Genomic DNA, 22,110 nt, shown 5'->3' on the forward strand with positions numbered 1-22,110 from the left:
GGAGAAAATGAGGTCTGCAGATGCTGGAGATCAAAGTTGAAACTTTATTGCTGGAACAGCACAGCAGGTCAGGCAGCATCCAGGGAACAGGAGATTTGATGTTTCGGGCACAGGCCCTTCCTGAAGAAGGGCCTGTGCCCGAAACGTCGAATCTCCTGTTCCCTGGATGCTGCCTGACCTGACGTGCTGTTCCAGCAATAAAGTTTCAACCATAAGGGGCCTACACCATGTTGTTAGCCTGCCTTTCCCATAAGGGGCCTACATTACGTTGTTAGCTTGCCTTTCCCATAAGGGGCCTTACACCATGTTGTTAGTCTGCCTTTCCCATAAGGGCCTACAACAAGTTGTTTGCATACCTTTTCCTCATTGGATAAAGAAGAACCCTGTCATATGAACTTTCCATATTTTCTGTTTGTAACTCAGGCAAGTTCCTCTTGGACTCTTTGTCTCCATATTTATTCTGTAACCGTATCTCTCATGAGAACCATTTGCTTCAATGTCCAGAACATACTCACTTTTTCACCTTGGTCTCCCTTTGATCCTGTAGGACCCCTGATCCCCTAGAAAGAAACATTAAAAGAAAAACAAGAATCAATTAAAGCTTTTATGAAATGGTTGCCATGAACTCTGACCTGGAAGTAAAACAGAGCCATTCCAGATGAAACTCAATGTGAGGTGGATGAGACTCACATCTCTTCCTGACCTTCCTGGTTCACCAGCATCTCCCTTCACTCCAGGGGCACCATCCGTTCCAGGGACACCCTGAAAACAGGAGAACACTTTTAAATAGAACTCCTTTCTGAGTCACAGAAAAAGTAGAATTTTTTTTTGATAGGAAGCACTTTGGAGGGTAAAGGGAGGGGAAATAACAGCTCCACCTCCAAATAACCCTCCCGAAGAAAAAACATCACCGAATTGTTACAGCACGGAACGAGACCATTCGTTCTATCATGTTTTCAAATGTGTGTCATGACCGGGCGTCATTTACCTGTCTTCCTCCCATATCCTCGCACATTCGCTTCGGTTAAATAACCATCCAGGAGAATTGAAGTTTCGGGCGTAAGCCCTTCACCAGCACCACACTCTCGACTCTGATCTCCAGCATGTGCAGTCCTCACTTTCTCCTTTCCCATGCTGGGCCTACACTGGTTAAATGCCCTTCTTGAATGCCTCAATCAGAATCTGCCTCCACCACATTTCCAGACAATCAATCCAGACCCTAACCATTTGCAGTGTAACTACCATTTATTCTCCAGATGCATTTGCTTCTTTTGCAAATCTCTTTAACTTTGCGTCCTCTTGTTCTCCATCCTTTGATCAGAAGCTATGTCTATTTGCTCTGTCCAGTCGCTCCATGGTTTTGAAAACCTCTATCAGAAATCACTTATCATTCTGCTCTCTAAGATCAACACGGGGCGGCATGGTGACTCAGTAGTTAGCACTGATGCCTCACAGCGCCAGGGACCCAGGTTCAATCCCAGCCTCAGTCTACTGTCTGTGTGGAGTTTGCACATTCTCCCTATGCCTGTGTGGATTTCCTTCAGGTACTCTGGTTTCCTCCCATAGTCCAAAGATGTGTAGCTTAGGTGGATTAATAAGGGTAGAGGAAGGGCTCTGGGTGGGATACTCTTTGGAGGGTCGGTGTGGACTTGTTGGGCCAAATGGCCTGTTTCCACACTGTAGGGATTCTATGATTCTAACAGTCTCAACCTTTCCCCATAACTGTGGCTTCTCATCCCTGGACCCATCCTTAAATGTTGCATTCTAATCTTCATGGTGAAACGATTGATCTATTGGAATGGTCAATACTATCTAAAATATTTCGTGTGAATGCTCATAATCCACACAGACTTCCCCTGGACTTGAAAAATTAACACTGTTTCTCTCTCCACAGATGCTGTCAGACACTTTCTACTCTAGTTTCAGATTTCCAGTATCCACTTTTCCTTGTTTATATTATATATCACACTGGATCCCAACCCTGGAAGTGGTGGTGAGAGGTCACTATGCTAATCTCAATGCAATAATGCATGGCTTGAATTGACCCCAAGTGATGAACAGTGTGCCAAGACTGTGGATCTGACCACTTCCAAACTTGGATTTGGCGTTGGTTATTGGGGCAGAATGGTAACAGTTCTCTGCATCTCACCCTCACCTGCCTATGACACTGAATGGTCAAACCGCAAAGCTCTGGCCACTGACCTAACCCATACCATATCCTTGGTTTGGTCGCCACACTACCAGAAGGAGGTGGAAGCTTTGGAGAGAGTGCAGAGAAGGTTCACCAGGATGTTGCTTGGTCTCAAGGGCATTGGCTAGATGAATCCCAACGGTGTGGAAACAGGACCTTCGGCCCAACAAAGCCACATGCACCCTCCAAAGAGTAACCCACCTAGACCCATTCCCCTCCCCCATTATCCTATATTTACCCCTGACTATTGCACTTAACCTACAAATCGCTGACTAACACTATAGGCAATTTAGCATGGCCAATTCACCCTAACCTGCACATCTTTGGATTGTAGGAGGAAACCGAAGCACCTGGAGGAAACCTGCGCAGATGCAGGGAGAATGTGCAAACTCCACACAGACACTCGCCTGAGGCCGGAATCAAGCCCAGGTCCCTGGCGCTGCGAGGCAGCAGTGCTAACCACTGAGCCATGCTGCCCCAAGGCTATGAGGAAAGGATAAACAGATCAGAATTGTTTTCACTGGAAAGATGGCGGCTGAGAAGAGACCTGAAAGAGGTCTACAAAATTATCAGTGGCATAGATAGGGTGGATAGTCAGAGGCCTTTCCCCCAGGGTTGAAGTTTCAATCACAAGGGGGCACAGGTTCAAAGTGACAGTGGGAAAGTTTAAGGGAGATGTGCGAGGGATGTTTCTCACACAGAGTGGTAGGAGCTTGAACACATTGCCAGACAAGGTGGTGGAAGTAGACACATTGACGACCTTTAAGAGGCAATTGGATGGTTACATGAATGGGGAAGGAATAGAGGGATACGTATCGAATAAAGGCAGGAGGTTCTTTTTAGTTTAGTTTGGGCATAATGATCGGCACAGGTTTGGAGGGCTGAAGGACCTGTTCCTGTGCTGCACTTCTCTCTTGTTCTTTTGAGATATTTTACAGGATTGACACCATCAATGACACTTCATCCACAATGTATGGGTGTCACTGCAGGGCCCAGAGACCCTCTCAAAGTCCCAGTAGAAGTCATGGTGAGCTGACAGCTTGGATACAACCATGTGATCTGCTAGTTCAAATCAGAGGGTCAACATTCTCTCCCATTCTTCTCAGCTGCTGTCAGAATACATTGGAAAGATTTGCAGTTTAGTACCCAAACCCTTTGAGGTGCAACGTCCTGGGACATCCAGTCCTGGAGGGGGTCTTGAACCGGGAACTTTCAGCTCAGAGACAGGGATGCAATCTTTTGACTGCCTTCCAGGGAGAGGAGGAGGATGAAGGAGATCTGATCGATTGGGCTGGATCACTTCGATGAGAGAAGCTGCGTTCCTGTTCAAAAGGAGTTTAAAGATTCCTATTGATTTAACGTGACATGCGTAACAAACTTGGGCGATGAGAGGATAACATTTTCACCCAGTGAATAGTTGGGAGGATGGAATGCGCTGCCTGGAAATGTGGTGGAGGCATGTTTGACTGAGGCATTCAAGAGGGGCACTGGATCTTTTAGATAGAAACAGTGTGCAAAGGCAGAAGATTGGCATGAGGTAATGACGCTCATTTGAAGGGACAGTGCAATGGGCCAAGTGGCCTCCTTCTATGCCCATAACAATTCTGTGATTTGCAATCTCCTGCATCAGAAAAGCCTTCCACAAGTATCATACCGCGGAACAATTTTCTCCAAGTTCTCCTCAGTTTTCACTTATTTCTAGGCACGGGCCACATTAAAAATCGGATATTTTATGCTGCAAAACTTTTGTGTAAGTGTCTTCACCCATTGACTAACACAGTAATGAAATCTTTTCTGTAATACAGACCATGTTCTGAACGTCTCCCTTGTCAAGAGGCCGAATGAATGAAGTTACTTATTCTGAACTTTTTTATTTCTTTATTTTTCTGAATTTCTTGTTCCCTAAGAATCTGTACCTAAGATGGCACCATAAGTGGCAACTTGTTAACTTTTCGCTACCTCATATGAGTGCATGTGACAATAAAGCTAATTCTAATTCTACTATCTGGAGATCGGATCTAAATATGGCAGCTGCATCATTTAAATTTAATTTAATCTCAAATTCAAATCAAGTTATGAGACTATGACTCATATGAGGTTCACTAAAGTATTTCAGGAAAGGAAACCTGACATCCATGTGGACCCCACACCCACAGCAAGATTCTTCGGGGGGCTTGACAGGGTAAGATGTAGAGAGGTTGATTCCCCTTGTAGGAGAGTTGAGGGTCAGAGGATATCAACTCTGAGGAAAAGGGCTGTCCAGTTAAGGCAGGGGTGGGGAGGAATTTCTTCTCTCAGAGACAGTGAATTATTTGGAATCCCTGTAGTGCAGAAAAAAGGCCATTCAGCCCATCAAGTCTGTACTGACTCTCCAAAGAGTATCCCATCCAGACCCAATCCCATGACCTTACATCTTCCATGGCTAACCCCCCGAGCCTGCACACTGCAGGTAATTTCCCATGGCCAATCCACCCTAACCTGCACAGCTTTGGACTGTGGGAGGAAGTTGGAGCACCTGGAGGAAACCCATGCAGAAATGGGGCGAATGTGAAAACTCCACACAGTGTTGGACTGGGGTGGACAAAGTTAAGAAGTACACAACACCAGGTTATAGTCCAACAAACTTATTTGGAAGCACTAGCTTTGAAACTGAATGAAGGAGCAGTGTTCCGAAAGCTAGTGCTTCCAAGTAAACCTGTTGGACTATAACCTGGTGTTATGTACTTTTTAAAGAAGTTCACGCAGCCCAAGGATGGAATTGAACCCAGATTCCGTGAGGCAGCAGCACTAACCACTGAGCCACTGTGCCACCCAGGGCTGTTAAGGCTGGGTCGTTAAGTATATTCAAGGCTGAGAGAGTTAGATTTTTAGTCAGTAAGAGAATTGAAGGTGATGGGGAAACAATAGGGAAGTGGAATTGAAGATTATCAGACCAGCCACGATCTGACCGAATGGCGGGGCTGACATGATGAGCTGAATGGCCTACATCTACTCCTACCTGTTTTGTGGTTGATTCTTAACTGCCCTCTGAAAAGATGAAGTAAGTCACTCAATTCAAGGGCTATTAGGAATATTGACTTTGTCAGTGACATCCACATCCAAGAGTAAAGTAAATTTACAAAGAGTATAGGTCTCTCGGATGTTCAAAGAATCATCATAGAATCCCTACAGTGTGGAAACAGGCCATTCGGCCCAAAAAGTCCACACCGACCCGATGGGGTCTTGGAGTTAAAGCTACACGATTAGAGAATGTTCTATGGATATTACTCGAAGTCCTCTCTCCCCAGTACGCCCTGGTAATCCCGTCTCTCCCTGGAACAAAAAAGCAAGCCAGCCGTTAGTCATTTTGCGACTGAAAAAAAAAGCAAGCAATTGAAATCTCGAGAGAAACGTCAACTTAAAAGTGAAGTTACCGATTTCCCTTCATCGCCTTTGTTCCCCTTTTCACCCTGGGAAAGAAATGAGAGAAAAAAGGTTAGGGTTTTTTTTTTCGACCTGTGAACTCATAAGGAGTTGTCCTGAAGGCTGGTTCAGTCCACAGCACTCACACACCTCTGTGTCTTCAATTCATTCATGTCAGGTGGGCATCATTGGCAAAACGTAAAAAGCGGGTGCCCCTCTCAAACTGCCCTCTGTAGGGCAAGACCACTCCAGGGGCAGCTATGGGGGCTCAAGTATCATCCTGCGCCAGTTAATTGTCCGAGTACATGAGGTCAATGATTTCTGGCCACAGGGAGGTGGTCTATTTGCTCGGGCATTGAGGGTCAGAGGGGAGGGTCACTGCCAATCTGTAAAACTCCAAGTCACTGTCTGAGTTTTCAGCAATTGTAGCCCAGTAAAATAAGATATTAATTATTACTCTTCTGCACCACAAATAAAACAGAATCAGAAAGAAGCTGACCATCATTATCTCCTCAACAGAGAGAACGTAATCAAAAAGAGATCAGTGGTGACAAGGATTTTGTCCCAAACTAAACGGACCAAGATTCCTGGAGAGTGAATCAAGGGTTATGGGGAAAAGGCAGGAAAGTGGAGGTGAGGATTATCTGATCAGTAATGATCTGACCAGATGGTGAAGCAGACTCGATGGGCTAAATGGCCTACTTCTTCACTGGCATTTTGTGGGAGCACAATTGGGGCCTTCACCTCTTTCCCACGGGGTCCACTTGGTCCAGGCAATCCCATTCTACCCGGCTCCCCTTTCTCTCCGCTCGCTCCTCGATCTCCCTGTGACAGAAATCGGCATTAGTCTCCATCTTCCCATTTCAAAAAGAAATGGAATAAATTTGTACCCGGTGTTGCTCCTGTTGCCATGGAGTACTCCTTACCTTTTCTCCCGGTCTCCCAGAAAGTCCAATATTCCCCTAAAACGAGATGCAGAAAGGTTAGTGTAGTAGCTCCAACTATAGACCGTGTTCTGTTGGTGGCTGACAAACCATTGACCTTACATCATGGAAACAGGCTGTTCAGCCCATCTGTTTCATGATGTATTTCTCCACCACATGAGCATATATGTTAATCAATCTTCCCTTAAACCCAACAAGGATTGGGAATGTACCACAAGTTAGTACCATTGACACGGTAAGTTATGAGGAGAAATTATTCAAATTAGGCCTGTTTTCTTGAGAATTTAGAAGATTAAGGAGTGATCTGATCAAAGTCTCCAAGATAGTAACAGGAAAAACCAGGATAGATAAAGATAAACTATTTCAACCGGCTGGTGATTCTAAAACTAGGAGCATAGTCTGGGAATTAGGGCCAGACCGTTCAGGAGAGATGATAGGAAGCACTTCTACACACACAAGGGGGGGGAAGAGGTTTCAGAGTCTCATCCACAAGTGGCAATTGAAGCTGGATCAGTTGTTAATTTTAACTCAGAGAGAAAAAGTTTTGTTAAGCAGAAGTATTAAGGGATATGGCAAGTATCTGGAGTTAGGCTACAAATCCTGCCATGGTCTCATTGAGGGGAAGGCTAGAGGGGCTGAATGGACTACTCCTGTTCCTACGTTGCACTCACAACTCAACAAAACCGCTCTGACGGCACCTTCCAAACCCATGACCACTCCCTTCACCAGTGACTCAGTGCGTTCCATCTACAAGATGCACTGCAGTATCTCACCCAGACTCCTCCCAGAGCAGCTTCCAAACCCACGACCACTTCCATCTAGAAGGACAGGGGCAGCAGATATATGGGAACACCACCCTCTGCATGTTCCCCTCCAAGTGACTCACCATCCTGACTTGGAAATACATCGCATTCCATCAGTCACTGTGTCAAAATCCTGGAATTCCCTTCCCTAACAGTATTGTGGGGCGTGCTAACATCACATGGACTCTGGGTCTATACCTGAAGGAGTTTTGAAGGATGAGGGAGATCTAATTGAAAGTTACAGAATACTGAGAGGCCTGGACAAAGTGGACGTTGGGAAGATGGTTCCATGAGTAGGAGAGACTAGGGCCCGAGGGCACAGCCTTAGGGTAAAGGGGATAGAACGGAGATAAGGAGAAACTTATTTAGCCAGAGAGTGGTGAATCTATGGAATTCACTGTCACAGAAGGCTGTGAAGGCCAGGTCACTGAGTATATTTCAAACAGATATAGACAGGTTCTTAATTGCCAAGAGAGTAAAAGGCTACAGAGAGAAAGCAGGGAAATGGGATTGAAAAACTGATCAGCCATGATTGAATGGCGGTGCAGACTCGATGGGCTGAATGGCCTAATTTCTGCTGCTATGTCTTATGGTCTTGTGGTTCAAGCACGCAGTTATCAGCACCTTCTTAAGGGCAATTAAGGATGGGCAATAAATGCCCACGATGCCCATATCCCACAGGCATAAATTTTTAAAAAGCCCAGAGATCAAAGTATATACACAACGAATGGTCACTTTAAGATGTGCATATTCCAATTTTAAAGGAGACATGCCTTTAGGGGATGCAATTTGCACAGTGAAGGGACAGTTAAATAGAACAATGGTTTTTGGCTTTCAGAGGTGTGTTTTGTCCTGGTTTCTTTCAGCGAGAGATTGGGGAAAAGATTCCAAGCTGTCTATGAGAAGATCAATAACTTGTGAAGGCTTGGGTATTCCTTTTTGAAATTGGAACAATAGAAGCAGCCTGAATGGGTGTGGTCAAGCTCCCACAGAACCAGGGATCTTTAGTTTATCTCTCAGCAGTTGATGTTGGGGTCTTGAAGACTTAGAAGCCATTTTTAAAACTCCCTCAGTTACAGCCAAAAGCTGGGGGTTTGCTTCCTGCTGCTGAAGTTGTCAGTGAGATAATCTGTTTTCATGAATTTGTCTTTTGCAAAGGGTGTGTTTATCGGATGTTACTATATTGGGCGGCACAGTAGCTCAGTGGTTAGCACTGCTGCCTCAGAGCACTAAGGACCCGGGTTCAACCCCTCCCTCAGGCGCCTATCTTTGTAGAGTTTGCACATTCTCCCTGTGTCTGTGTGGGTTGCCTCTGGGTGTTCCGGTTTCCTCCCACAATCCAAAGATGTGCAGGTCAGGTGAATTGGCCATGCGAAATTGCCCATGGTGTTAGGTGCATTAGTCAGGGGTAAAGATAAGGTAGGGGAATGGATCTGGTTAGGTTACTCTTCGGAGGGGAGGTGTGGACATGTTGGGCCGAAGGGCCTGTTTCCACACTGTAGGTAATCTAATCTAATCTGGAACAGTTAATCAGTAATAATTACTGTATCTATTATTCCGTTAGGTTTTCTAATAGAGTTGTTGTTCCAATTCCTTCTATCGTTGGTTGTATTTTAACTATAGTGGATGAATAAAGTGTGTTTTGTTTCAAATCCTGTAGTTTTGACCAACTGAATTGTACGTGGAACACAACACATTATATTTATCTTTAAACTAAAGGTCAGATTGTCTTCTGAATATTTTGAAGGGGTTTGATCTGTTCCATAACACGTTTGAATCAGAATTCCTCATCACATTTTCCTCAGCCCTTCAAACATTCCATCTTCCTTTGAAATCGAATGTTCAATGTTGCCACAAGTGTCTGCCTCCAAAATAACCCTAGAGATAAATCTCACACCCTCTCAATTCTTCGCATAAAGAGTTTGTTTCTGCCCTCAGTTCTAAATCTATGTCAAATTATCAAAACCAACAAATGCTGGAGATCATAGCAGCTCAGGCAGTTTCCATGGAGAGGGAGAGCAAGCTAACATTTCGAGTCAAGATGACTCTTTATCAGAGCTGAAGTGAACAGTCATCTCGGCTCAAAATGTTCACTTACTTTCTCCTCATGGATACTGACTGACCCACACTGTGATTCACAGCACTATTGATTTTTTGCAGACATTATCACATTACTTTTGCCCCTTATTAGAGAAACCTGCTCTCTCCCTTGCTTCCATATTTTAAAATATTCCCATTACGTGGCCTATCATATCTCAACTGATTTCTAACACTAATATCAGGCAGTGAGAACGAGGAGAGGTACCCACCAAAAAAACTGCCTCCAGTAGATTTGTCGTTCTAATCACTTAATCTGAACTATCAACACCCTTTTCCCTCTAGCACTCCATCCCTCTCCCACTATTGCATAAATGCTACCCCCCCCCCCACACACTTCACGTCAGCTCTGATGAAAAGTCATTTGAACTAGAAACGTTAGTTTGCTCTCTCTCCATGGATGCTACCTGATGTGCTGTCACCTCCAACATTTTTTGTTTTTAGTTTGTCAATGGATCCGTTTGCTGGTGAGTGTCATAGAGATCTAGAATCTAGTCAAGAACCAGCACCTAACTATTCCAGCACAGCAGTGTGAGCTTGAGGCTTGCTTTTTGGGCCCAATATCGGGATTCTAAAGCCGAGAAGGAAGTTCAATAAGGGTGGGAGTGAAGTGCATTTAATCGAGCTGTTCAAAATCTAATCAATGTGTTCAAATGATGAAGGGTCTTGATGAAACTGGAGAATTAGAAACAGATTCCAGGAGCAGGAATGTTAGTAACTGGAAGGACACAGGTTGAAACAAGAGGAGAATTGCTTTCCTCAGGATGTTGCTGTGATTTTTAATCGATTGCCTTAATGGGTAGGGAAAGGAAATTCAATCTTCAATAAGAAATTGGAAGAGAACTTGATTTAAAAAAAAAGATTGGTAAATAAAATTATGAGAAGGATTACACAAATGGTTACAGATCCTCAGAGTTATAGAGTTATACAGCATGGAAACATCAGTCCAACTCTTTCAATAAAAGGCAATTTGTATATTTTATTTTGTTACATCTGTTAACAAGAAAAGGCTGATATAAGGCATGGTATAATAGTGGGGACACTGTTCACCCTTCTTTACCTAACTTAGAGTCATAGAGCTGTACAACATGGATTTAGTAAGGGGAGGTCGTGCCTGACAAACCTGTTGGAATTCTTTGAAGAGGTGACAAGTAGGTTAGACCAGGGAAACCCAGTCGATGTGGTATATCTAGACTTCCAAAAGGCCTTTGATAAGGTACCACATGGGAGGCTGCTGAGTAAGGGGAGAGCCCATGGTGTTCGAGGTGAGCTACTTGTATGGATTGAGGATTGGCTGTCTGACAGAAGGCAGAGAGTTGGGATAAAAGGTTCTTTTTTGGAATGGCAGCCGGTGACAAGCAGTGTCCCGCAGGGTTCAGTGTTGGGGCCGCAACTGTTCACGTTATATATTAATGATCTGGATGAAGGGACTGGGGGCATTCTAGCGAAGTTTGCCAATGATACAAAGTTAGGTGGACAGGCAGGTAGTACTGAGGAAGTGGGGAGGCTGCAGAAGGATCTAGACAGTTTGGGAGAGTGGTCCAGGAAATGGCTGATGGAATTCCATGTGAGCAAATTCGAGGTCTTGCACTTTGGAAAAAAGAATACAAGCATGGACTACTTTCTAAACGGTGAGAAAATTCATAAAGCCAATGTACAAAGGGATCTGGGAGTCCGAGTCGAGGATTCTCTAAAGGTAAACATGCAGGTTGAGTCCGTGATTAAGAAAGCGAATGCAATGTTGTCATTTATCTCAAGAGGGTGGGTTATAAAAGCATCGTTGTGCTACTGAGACTTTATAAAGCTCTGGTTAGGCCCCATTTGGAGTACTGTGTCCAGTTTTGGTCCCCACACCTCAGGAAGGACATACTGGCACTGGAGCGTGTCCAGCGGAGATTCACACGGATGATCCCTGGAATGGTAGGTCTAACATATGAGGAACGGCTGAGGATCCTGGGATTGTATTCATTGGAGTTTAGAAGATTAAGGGGAGATCTAATAGAAACTTACAAGATAATACATGGCTTGGAAAGGATAGACGCTAGGAAATTGTTTCCGTTAGGCGAGGAGACTAGGACCCGTGGACACAGCCTTAGAATTAGAGGGGGTAAATTCAGAACAGAAATGCGGAGACATTTCTTCACCCAGAGAGTGGTGGGCCTGTGGAATTCATTGCCGCGGAGTGCAGTGGAGGCCGGGACACTAAATGTCTTCAAGGCAGAGATTGATAAATTCTTGATGTCACAAGGAATTAAGGGCTATGGGGTGAATGCGGGTAAGTGGAGTTGAAATGCCCATCAGCCATGATTGAATGGTGGAGTGGACTCGATGGGCCGAATGGCCTTACTTCCACTCCTATGTCTTATGGTCTAAATAGACCCTTTGGTCTAACTCATCAATGCCGATCAGGTATCCTAAACTAATCGAGTCCCATTTGCCAGCACCAGGTCCTTATCCTTCTAAAACCTTCTTATTCCTCTACCATCCAGATGCCTTTTAAATGTTGCAATTGTACCAGCCTCCACCACTTCCTCTGGCAGCTCATTCCATACACACACCACCCTCTGCATGAAAAAGTTACCCCTTAGGTCCCTTTTATATCTTTCCCCTCTCACCCTACACCTATGCTCTCTAGTTCTGGACATCCTGACTCCAGGGAAAAGACCTTGCCTGGGGTTTATCCTATTCATGCCCCTCATGATTTTATAAACCCCTATAAAGGTCACCCCTCAGCCTCTGACGCTCCAGGGAAAACAGCCCCAGCCTATTCAGCCTCTCCCTATAGCTCAAATCCTCTGACCCTAGCAACATCCTTGTAAATCTTTTCTGAACTCTTTCACGTTTCACAACATCTTTTCGATAGGAAGGAGTAGTCAAACCAATGTCTTCTACAGGTTCTTCAAAGAGCTGGCACAGGCAGATGGGCAGAAAGAACTCATTAATTGCTGTACAATTCCATGGTTACTTATTTTTAAAAGGGAAGATTAAAACTCACCCTTTCACCTGGATCGCCTTTGGGCCCTGGTTGCCCTGGGATACCATATCCAGTCTCGCCCTGTCAAACAAAATGTAAAAACTGTGAAATATTCCCGACAAAAGTAAGAAACTGTTGTCCCCCGTTGTATTTTCTTAATACAATTTGGATATCTGTGCAAGGCCAGCATTTGGTTTTTATCCCTAATTGCCCTTAAGTGGCTTGCTCAGCCAGTATTGAGGCAGTTAAGACATTGGGTTTGGAGTCACATGTAGACCAGACCACAGCAAAGCACCTTTCAAACCCACAGCCACTTCCATCTAGGAGGACAAGGGCAGCAGATACATGGGAACACTAGTCCTTCCCCTCCAAGCCACTCGCCATCCTGACTTGGAAACATATCACTATTCCTTCACTGTCACCTATCCCCTGGAGCCCATCAAAACTGTCTTCACATTGAATGGAACTCTTAAGACCATAAAAACATCAGAAATAGGAACAGGAGTAGGCCATTCAGCCCCTCAAGTCTGCTGTGCCATTCAACAGGGTCAGGTCAGAAGTCATACGATTCCAGGTTATAGTCCAACAGGTTTATTTGAAATCACAATCCTTCAGCACCTGATGAAGAGGCAGTGCTCCAAAAGCTCGTGATTTCAAATAAACCAGTTAGACTATAACCTGGTGTCATGTGACTTCTGACTTTGTCCACCCCAGGCCAACAACAGCACCTCCATGTCATTCAATAGGATCATGGCTGATCCAATATTCCCCACGTTCACTGTTCTACCTTTCCTTGATTCCACGACTGAGATAACACTGACAGCAGTGAATCCAACATTTTGGACCTCAGGTATTGCATAATATTTGTTTCCTGGTGCAACCTTTGAACAATTTAAAGCCAAATTCTTGGAGTGAAAAATAGGGAGCTTCAGATATTAGAGAACTCAAAACATCACTGGGCGGCACGGTGGCACAGTGGTTAGTACTGCTGCCTCACAGCGCCAGAGACCCGGGTTCAATTCCCGCCTCAGGCGACTGTCTGTGTGGAGTTTGCACATTCTCCCCGTGTCTGCGTGGGTTTCCTCCGGGTGCTCCGGTTTCCTCCCACAATCCAAAGATGTGCAGGTCAGGTGAATTGGCCATGCAAAATTGCCCGTAGTGTTAGGTAAAGGAGTAAATGTAGGGGAATGGGTGGGTTACGCTTCGGCGGGTTGGTGTGGACTTGTTGGGCCGAAGGGCCTGTTTCCACACTGTAATCTAATCTAATCTAATCAAGAACCACCAGCACGAGGAGGACGGAATTAGCATGAAGGGCTTTTGCCCGAAACGTCGATTTTACTGCTCTTTGGATGCTGCCTGAACTGCTGTGCTTTTCCAGCACCACTAATCCAGAAATTAGCATGGAAATGTCCACTCCCAGCTCATACTGTCTGAATCCACCATGTCTACTTTAGCAACTTGATACAAGGTATGACTGAAGAAAACCTGAACTACTCCATGCAAGCAATTGGCAATGTGTGTCTCGTTCATACTGAGTGGGTGACCCACAGTAATGGCCACGCATGAGAGGCAACCGCCTAGTGTTAGTATCACTAGACTATTAATTCAGATTCATAGAATGCAATTCCCACAGTGTGGAAGCAGGCTATTCAGCCCATTGAGTCCACACCAACCTTCCAACGAGCAACCCACCCCATTCCTGAAACCTTGCATTTTCAGTAGCTAATCCACCTAACCTGCACATCCCTGGACAATGTGGGTAATTTAGCATGGCCAATCCACCTGGGCTGCACATCTTTGAATTGTGGGAGGAAACCCACACAGACATGGAGAGAATGTGCAAACACAACATAGACCACCGCCTGAGGGTAGAATCAAACCCAAGTGCCTGGCGATGTGAGGCAGCAGTGATAACCACTGAGCCACTGTGTCACCCAGGTAATGTTCTGGGGAGCGGGGTTTAAATCCTGCTATGATGATGATGATCATGAAACTATTGATACTTGTTGGAAAAACTGATCTCATTCACCCATGTTCTTTAGGAAAGGAAACTGCTATCCTTACCTTACCTGGTCTGGCTTACATGTGACTCCAGACCCACAGTCATGTGGCTGACTCTTAATTGCCCTTTGGGCAATAAATGCTGGCCTAGCCAGTGAATGAATTTTAAAAACCACCCAACAATAATTTCTTGTAGCAAGGATTTAGGCTCTCCAGTCTGAGCAACCAGTCCTACTGAGCTTTTGGACAGTTTTCCAAAACAGAAGACTCTATAATGAAGATCACTGCAGTGAGGAACTAGAGAAATAAGCAGCACCTTATAAGAGTACCTTCCAGCTCAGTGAGAAAAATCTACATTCAGAATCTCAACCTGAGCTACAAATCTTCTCAAATCTTGCTCGAAATAAGCAGCGATTAGCAAACCACAATCTTCTTCATCGGCACTCAGTTTAAAATGCAGAGAGGATCCACTCTCCTGTCATTTCTGCCTCACCTTATTGCCTTTCTCTGCCGGGTTGCCCTTTGCTCCCTTCTCCCCTGGGATTCCTGGTGGTCCATGCTCACCCTGGAGTAAAGATCAAAATATACTTGGCATGAAGTACAGCATTCAACAAAATGAGGGATTGTGGTTTAATACAGCAGATGACCGCAAGATACCAGAGAAGACCAGATGTAGAAAGGACAGAGTGCACTTACCCGGTCACCTTTGCTTCCTGGTGGGCCAGTGATCTGTAGTCCAACAAGAGAATTGGAATGATTAGAAATTAAGAATGCAATGTGCCTTTCGCAACATTTGGCTACAATTTTCACCAATAATTATTTTCCCTGCATGGTAGGGAGGGGGAAGGAATAGGAATCAAGGAAATAAAATGCATGATGGAAGAACAGCAAGGCAGCTCAGTGGTTAGCACAGGTGCCTCACAGTACCAGGGACCCAGGTTCGATTCCAGCCTGAGGCGACTGTCTGTGTGGAGCTTGCACATTCTCCCCCTGTCTGCATGGTTTCCTCCGGGTGCTCCTGTTTCCCCCACAGTCCAAAGATTGATTTCCCCTACAGTGTGGAAACAGGCCCTTTGGCCCATCAAGCTAACATCAACTTTGTGATGAGTAACCCACCCAGATGCATTTCCCTCTGACTGATATACCATAACACTATTGCCAATTCACCTGAACTGCACATCTTTGGACTGTGGGAGGAAACCGGAACAGGTTAGGTGGATTTGCCATTCTAAATTGCCCATAGTGTATGTTAGATGAATTAGCTATGGGAAATGCAGAGTTGCAGGGATGGACTGGGCCTGGGCAGTATGCTCTTCAGAGGGTCAGTGTGGAATTGTTGGGCTGAATGGCCTATTTCCACACAGTAAGGATTCTATGAGAAATCAAGCAATGGAACAGTGAGTACAATCCAACTAAAACTTCGTCAATGAGATCGAATACCTTTGAGAAGGTTTCTGAAAGATTCGGCAGAGAAGTGCATGCATCTTTGGACTGTGGGAGGAAACCGGAGCACCCGGAGGAAACCCACAGGCACTGGGGAGAATGTCCAAAGTCCACACACACACACAGTCACCTGAGGGTGTAATGTCTATTTGGAGTTTGCACGTTCTCCTAGTGTCTGTGTGGGTTCCTCCAGGTTCCTCCCACAGTCCAAAGATGTGTAGGTTAGGTGGACTGGCTGTGCTAAATTATCCATTGCGTCCAGGGATGTGCAGGCAATGTGGGTTAGCCATGGGAAATGTGGGGTTACAGGATTAGGGTGGGGGTGTGGGTCTGGGTGGGATGATCTTCAGAGGATCAGTGTAGACTCATCGGGCTGAATAGCCTGCTTCCACCTTTATTGGGATTCTATAATTCTAAGTGAATACAGCAAATGTTTCAGAGAGAGTTCCAGACGTTGGGACAAACAGATGGATGCACAGAAAGGCTACACTGTAGAAGCCATTTCTCCAAGGAGGATGGAGTGATAGGGACATGAAAGTTTCCAAATCTCAGTGCATTGGGGGATAAGCTATCAATGCTCAGCAATAAGGGCGGCACGGTGGCCCAGTGGTTAGCACTGCTGCCTCGCAACGCCAGAGACCCGGGTTCAATTCCCGACTCAGGCGACTGACTGTGTGGAGTTTGCACGTTCTCCCCGTGTCTGCGTGGGTTTCCTCCGGGTGCTCCGGTTTCCTCCCACAGTCCAAAAGATGTGCAGGTTAGGTGAATTGGCCGTACTAAATTGCCCGTAGTGTTAGGTAAGGGGTAAATGTAGGGGTATGGGTGGGTTTCGCTTCGGCGGGTCGGTGTGGACTTGTTGGGCCGAAGGGCCTGTTTCCACACTGTAATCTAATCTAATCTAATCTAACACTGTGGGTGAAATGGGTCAGATGTAGAAAGCATACATTATGTTTCAGGTCTCATGTATAATATCAGGAAAATATCACTATAAGCGACAGTGCAATGACCAATTTTCTTTATGCATTCATGGAATGTAGGTGTAGCTGGCTGGGCCGGACCATTTATTGAGCAACCCTCATTGCCCCTTTGGGAAGTTGATGATGTCTTCTTGAACCATGACCGTCCAGCCAAGGGAGGGAGTTCCAGGGCATCACCACAAAAACAGTGAAGGAATGGTAATACATTTCCCAGTCAGGATGGTGAGTGAGTTGGAGAGGAACTTGAAGGTGGTGATGTTCTGCTGCCTTTGTCCTTCTAGATGGAAGTGGTCGTGGACCTTGGTTGGTACTGTCTGAGGATCTTTGATGAACGTCTGCAGTGCATCTTGTTGTTTGTGGATGTGAATGCCAATCAAGTGGGCTGCTTTGTCCTGGATGAGTGTTGTTAGAGCTGCACCCGTCCAGGCAAGTGGGGAGTATTCCATCACATTCCTGACTTGTGTCTTGTAGATGCCACCTTCACCAGTGAGTCAGAGTCATAGAGTCATAGAGATATACAGCATGGAAACAGACCCTTCGGTCCAACCCGTCCATGCCGACCAGATATCCCAACCCAATCTAGTCCCACTTGCCAGCACCCGGCCCATATCCCTCCAAACCCTTCCTATTCATATACCCATCCAAATGCCTCTTAAATGTTGCAATTGTACCAGCCTCCACCACATCCTCTGGCATCTCCCACCACCATTCGTGACTGGATATGATAGGACTGCAGAGCTTCGATCTGATCCGTTGGTTGAGGGTTCACTTAGCTGTTTGACATGCCAAGTAGTCCTGTTTGATGGCTTCACCAGGTTGCCATCTTATCTTCAGGTCTGCCTGGTGCTGTCCCTGGCGTGCCCACTCTCCACTGAACCAGGGTTGATCCCCTGGTTTGATGGTAATAACTGAGTGCTGGGGGATATGCCAGGCTATGGATTGTGCTGGAGTACAATTCTGCTGCTGTTGACAGCCCACAGCACCTCATGGATGCCCAGTGAGGAGTTACTGGATTTGTTCAAAGTCTGTCCTATTTAACACGACGATACAACAAAGGGAGCGTATCTTCAACGAGAAGGTAGGGCTTTGTCTCCACAAGGGCCATGCGGTGGTCACTTTTACCGACACAATCCTGGACAGATGCATCTGCAGTTGGCAGATTGGCGAGGTTGAGGTCAAGTATGGAGTACACCAGGACCCAGCAATCATAAATGTTATACAAACACAATCACACACAATTCTTTTTTAAATAATTCAAATTAGAACCAGTTGAACTGGGCGTAAATTTCATGGTCACTTGTTCATGTACAGAGTCATAGAGATGTATAGCATGGAAACAGACCCTTCATTCCAACTTGTCCATGCTGACCAGGTATCTAAGACTGATCTCGTCCCATTTGCCAGCACTTGGCCCATATCCCTCTAAACCCTTCCTATTCAAATACCCATCCAGATGCCTTTAAAATGTTGTAATTGTACCAGCCTCCACCACTTCCTCTGGCAGCTCATTCCACACACGCACCACCCTCTCTGTGAAAAGGTTGCCCCTTAGGTCCCTTTCAAATCTTTTCCCTTGCACCCTAAATGTATTCCTTCTAGTTTTGCACTCCCCTACTCTGGGGAAAATTCCTTGGCTATTCACCTACATAATTTTGTTGTTGAGCTTGGAGAATAAGAGAGATGGGAAGAGGAGAGGGCTCTGAATGGAAAGTAGTGATGTGAAGAGTGTATCAGTTTGGAAAGTATTCTTTGGATCCGACTGGTCTATACTTGGTGAATAACATGATGGTTTGCAACGATCAACCGACAACATGGCCAAGAAACTAGTAATTCTTATCAACTTGTACAAACAGAATCATCACACATTTTTTTAGAAAAAGGAATCACATTAGATCCAGCTGAAATGGAGTTAGATTCTCTTCAAACTTCAAACAGGGGTCAACATGTATCACTTGCCAAGGGCAATTAGAGAGAGACATGACCCACTCTCACTAATATCCTTACATACAGATGAGGAAGGACACCACTTCGACTGGGACAACACATCCATCCTAGGACAAGCCAAACAGAGACATGCACAAGAATTCCTAGAAGCATGGCATTCCATCCAGAACTCTTTCACAAACACATTGATTTGGATCACATTTACCACCCCCTGAGAAAATGAACAGGAAATGACATCACCATAGGAAATGCTGTTACCACAGGAAATGACATCAGCAACCCAAGGAAACCCAAACACACAAACAGAAAGCGGGCTACACCACCAATGCTTCATTCAGAGGCTCACTGATGATGTTACCTAGTATGGTGATGAAACATCTGAAAACAAACCTTCCAGCTCACTGAACAAACCTACATCCAAAGCTACAACCTGAGCTACAAATCTTCTCAAAACTTACTAAAGACAATAAATGTTGGCCTAGCCTGTAATACTTGCATCCCTTGAGTAAGTTAAAAGACATCACTGGAACAATTTCTAATGGAAGGCTGTTAGAAATCAGGGATTGTAGTTTTCTACACATGAAAACTGGACCACCATTCTTCAGCTACAAATGAGCAGACGTTTAAACTTTTTTGAATTAAACAAAGGCTTGGAGGACAAAATTTCCCAGAGGCAATCTTTGCAGCAGTGCCATGACTAGTCTGAGAGAACGTGCCAACCAACCCTTTCCTCATGTGGTACAAATTGCTGTCCCCTTGTAAATTTGGCTTTCTTGTGATAGTGTCCTGATGAGTGCAAGGTGAAATGTTTCTACGCGCCTCTTTTTTTTCAGCCATTCTGGTGGGGTGTTGGTGGAGCGATCATGTTGCTGGATTAATCATCAAGAACCTCAAGTGAATGTTCTGGAGATGTGGCTTCAAATTCTGGCTTGACAGGGGGTGAAATTTGAATTCAATAAAAATTTGGAATTTAATTTGATAGCAATGTTTAAGAGGCATTTAGACAGACATGTGAACAGGCAGGGAATAGAGGGATATGGACCATGTGCAGGCAGGTGGAATTAGTTTAGAATAGCATCATGGTCAGCACAGGCATGGTGGGCCGAAGGGCCTGTTCTTGTGCTGCCCTGTTCTATGTTCTATTCCCAAGTTCTGTACCAGATGACTATTTGAATAGCAACTGTTTGTAATCAGATTGTCTTTCAAAAGAAAATTCACATTCGACCTGGAGTTAAACATTTTTAAATGACAGCACCATGAACTGACAACTTGCATCTTATTTTAAGGACAACGGGAAATAGGTAATAAATGTTGGTCTAGCCAGTAACACTCACATCCCATTACTAAATTAAAAACACTGATATTCCCCGAAATAAAGTGTTCTCAGTACTCGTTATCTGTCAACACTTAATGGGAACACAGCCCAAAGTTATTTGTTGGCAGTGTAACAGAGAATTCACATGTTAGCATTCCCAGAGCAATCCTTTGTTCTCTAAAGAGTTAACCCTAACACTTCCCAACCTTTTATCTTCCCAGATGTTGGCCGTCCTGCAGATGCTGGACTTCCAACAGTTTCTGCTGGAGATTTTCAGCTGTTTAGATTTACGGTGCCGGAGTCCATGCATGTATTGCGATGAGATTTGAAGCTGTGCGACTTCAGGCAACTCATGCTCATCAGATCAAATTACCGATAGCTTCAAGCAGTTTTACGGAAGAGGAGAAAAGTCAATGAGGACAAACATTGACATACAAACAGAAATCTTTGGAAATACAAAGCGGGTGTGAAATTCAGATTGTGACATTTCACTGACCTCTCCTACTCCCAGGCTATTGGAAACCAGAGATTGCAGTTTCCAGCACATGAAAATTAGATCTGCATTTTTCAACTAAATAGTAGCTACAAATCAGGAAGACATTCAAACTTTTTTCAATTAAACAAAAGCCTGGGGGACAAAATGCCCCTGCTGCATTCTCTGCAACAATGCCTCGAGCAATCTGAGAGAACGTGCACCAGTTCCTCATTGCAATATAAATTGTTATTCCCTTAAAAATTTGGCATTCTTGTATTGATGTCCTGATGAGTGCAAGATGAAAAGCTTCTACAGCATGTTTCTCTTATCCTTCAGTCTGTCAGTCATTCTCAAGTTTTGAAGTACCAAATGACAATTGGAATATCAGCGATTTCCATTTCTAATTCTTCATCGTAGGAAAAGAATCTTGAACAGTGGGACAGAAACATCGTCAAATGTCAAAATGAAGTCGGCTTCCACTGGATGGTATAAATCAAGAGAGTGGTACAAAGCCTAGCTCCATCTGACACATAAATACATCTTTAATCAAAGCTCAGGTATTCTTTAATGCCTCAGTTTTACAAATGTTATATATTAAGAGAAGCTGAATGGAAAAGACTCTATGATCATTGTTAAAAAACCGAGAGCTCAGGAGCACTTTTGCTTCAACAGCGTTAGACCATAAGATGAGAGGAGCAGTGCGAGCAGCAGCGAAGGTAAGACCGTTTGGTTTTAAAAGTGCTTACCGGTAGCGGGCAGCGGTGTTTTTTTTTTCTCTCTCTTCACAGAAAGAGCGGGAGCACCAGGGGGAAGTGACGACGACCAGAGGGGCAGCCGGGAAGGAAAGTGGTGAGTATTTATACTCACCCTTCGAAGCCGTCGGTCATTTCCAGTGCGAGCAGCAGCGAAGGTAAGACCGTTTGGTTTTAAAAGTGCTTACCGGTAGCGGGCAGCGGTGTTTTTTTTTTCTCTCTCTTCACAGAGAGCGGGAGCACCAGGGGGAAGTGACGACGACCAGAGGGGCAGCCGAGACACGGAAGCAGTTAGTGTAAGCTTACCTGGGTAGGTTTTTCCCCCTTTAAAAGCGCGAAGGACCCTCCGGGTCCTGGAGGGGGAGGGGGAGCAGCCCGAAGTCGTGGTCCATATTGGCACCAACGACATAGGTAGGAGGAGTGCCGAGGATGTTAGACAGGCTTTCAGGAAGCTAGGTTGGAAGCTCAGAGTTAGAGTTGTTGTCTCTGGTTTGTTACCCGTGCCACGTGATAGAGATTCGAGGAACAGGGAAAGAGAACACTTGAATGCGTGGCTACAGGGATGGTGCAGAAGGGAGGGATTCCGGTTTTTGGATAACTGGGGTTCTTTCTGGGGACGGTGGGACCTCTATAAACAGGATGGTCTACACCTGAAACTGAGGGGCACCAGTATCCTTGGGGGGAGGTTCGCTAGTGCTCTTCGGGGGGGTTTAAACTAACTCTGCAGGGGCATGGGAACCCAGATTGTAGCTTCAGGGTACAGGGCCTGGAGTGTCGGGAGGTTAGGAACAT

General features: G+C 45.2%; 1 protein-coding gene across 1 annotated transcript in view; it reads right to left on the reverse strand.

Annotated features, from left to right (window-relative positions):
* Positions 1–22,110, reverse strand: part of LOC122559237 (collagen alpha-1(VII) chain-like) — a 262,907-nt gene that overhangs the window by 148,265 nt on the left and 92,532 nt on the right. Inside the window, exons 37-45 of the mRNA XM_043708618.1 lie at positions 15,109–15,141; positions 14,906–14,977; positions 12,433–12,492; positions 6,520–6,555; positions 6,338–6,418; positions 5,605–5,640; positions 5,459–5,503; positions 691–762; positions 516–560 (exon numbers count right to left, since the gene is read on the reverse strand). Coding sequence (XP_043564553.1) covers positions 516–560; positions 691–762; positions 5,459–5,503; positions 5,605–5,640; positions 6,338–6,418; positions 6,520–6,555; positions 12,433–12,492; positions 14,906–14,977; positions 15,109–15,141 — 480 coding nt within the window. The remainder of the gene's footprint in view (positions 1–515; positions 561–690; positions 763–5,458; positions 5,504–5,604; positions 5,641–6,337; positions 6,419–6,519; positions 6,556–12,432; positions 12,493–14,905; positions 14,978–15,108; positions 15,142–22,110) is intronic.

Source organism: Chiloscyllium plagiosum, chromosome 18, assembly GCF_004010195.1.
Source record: "Chiloscyllium plagiosum isolate BGI_BamShark_2017 chromosome 18, ASM401019v2, whole genome shotgun sequence".
Taxonomy (NCBI): domain Eukaryota; kingdom Metazoa; phylum Chordata; class Chondrichthyes; order Orectolobiformes; family Hemiscylliidae; genus Chiloscyllium; species Chiloscyllium plagiosum.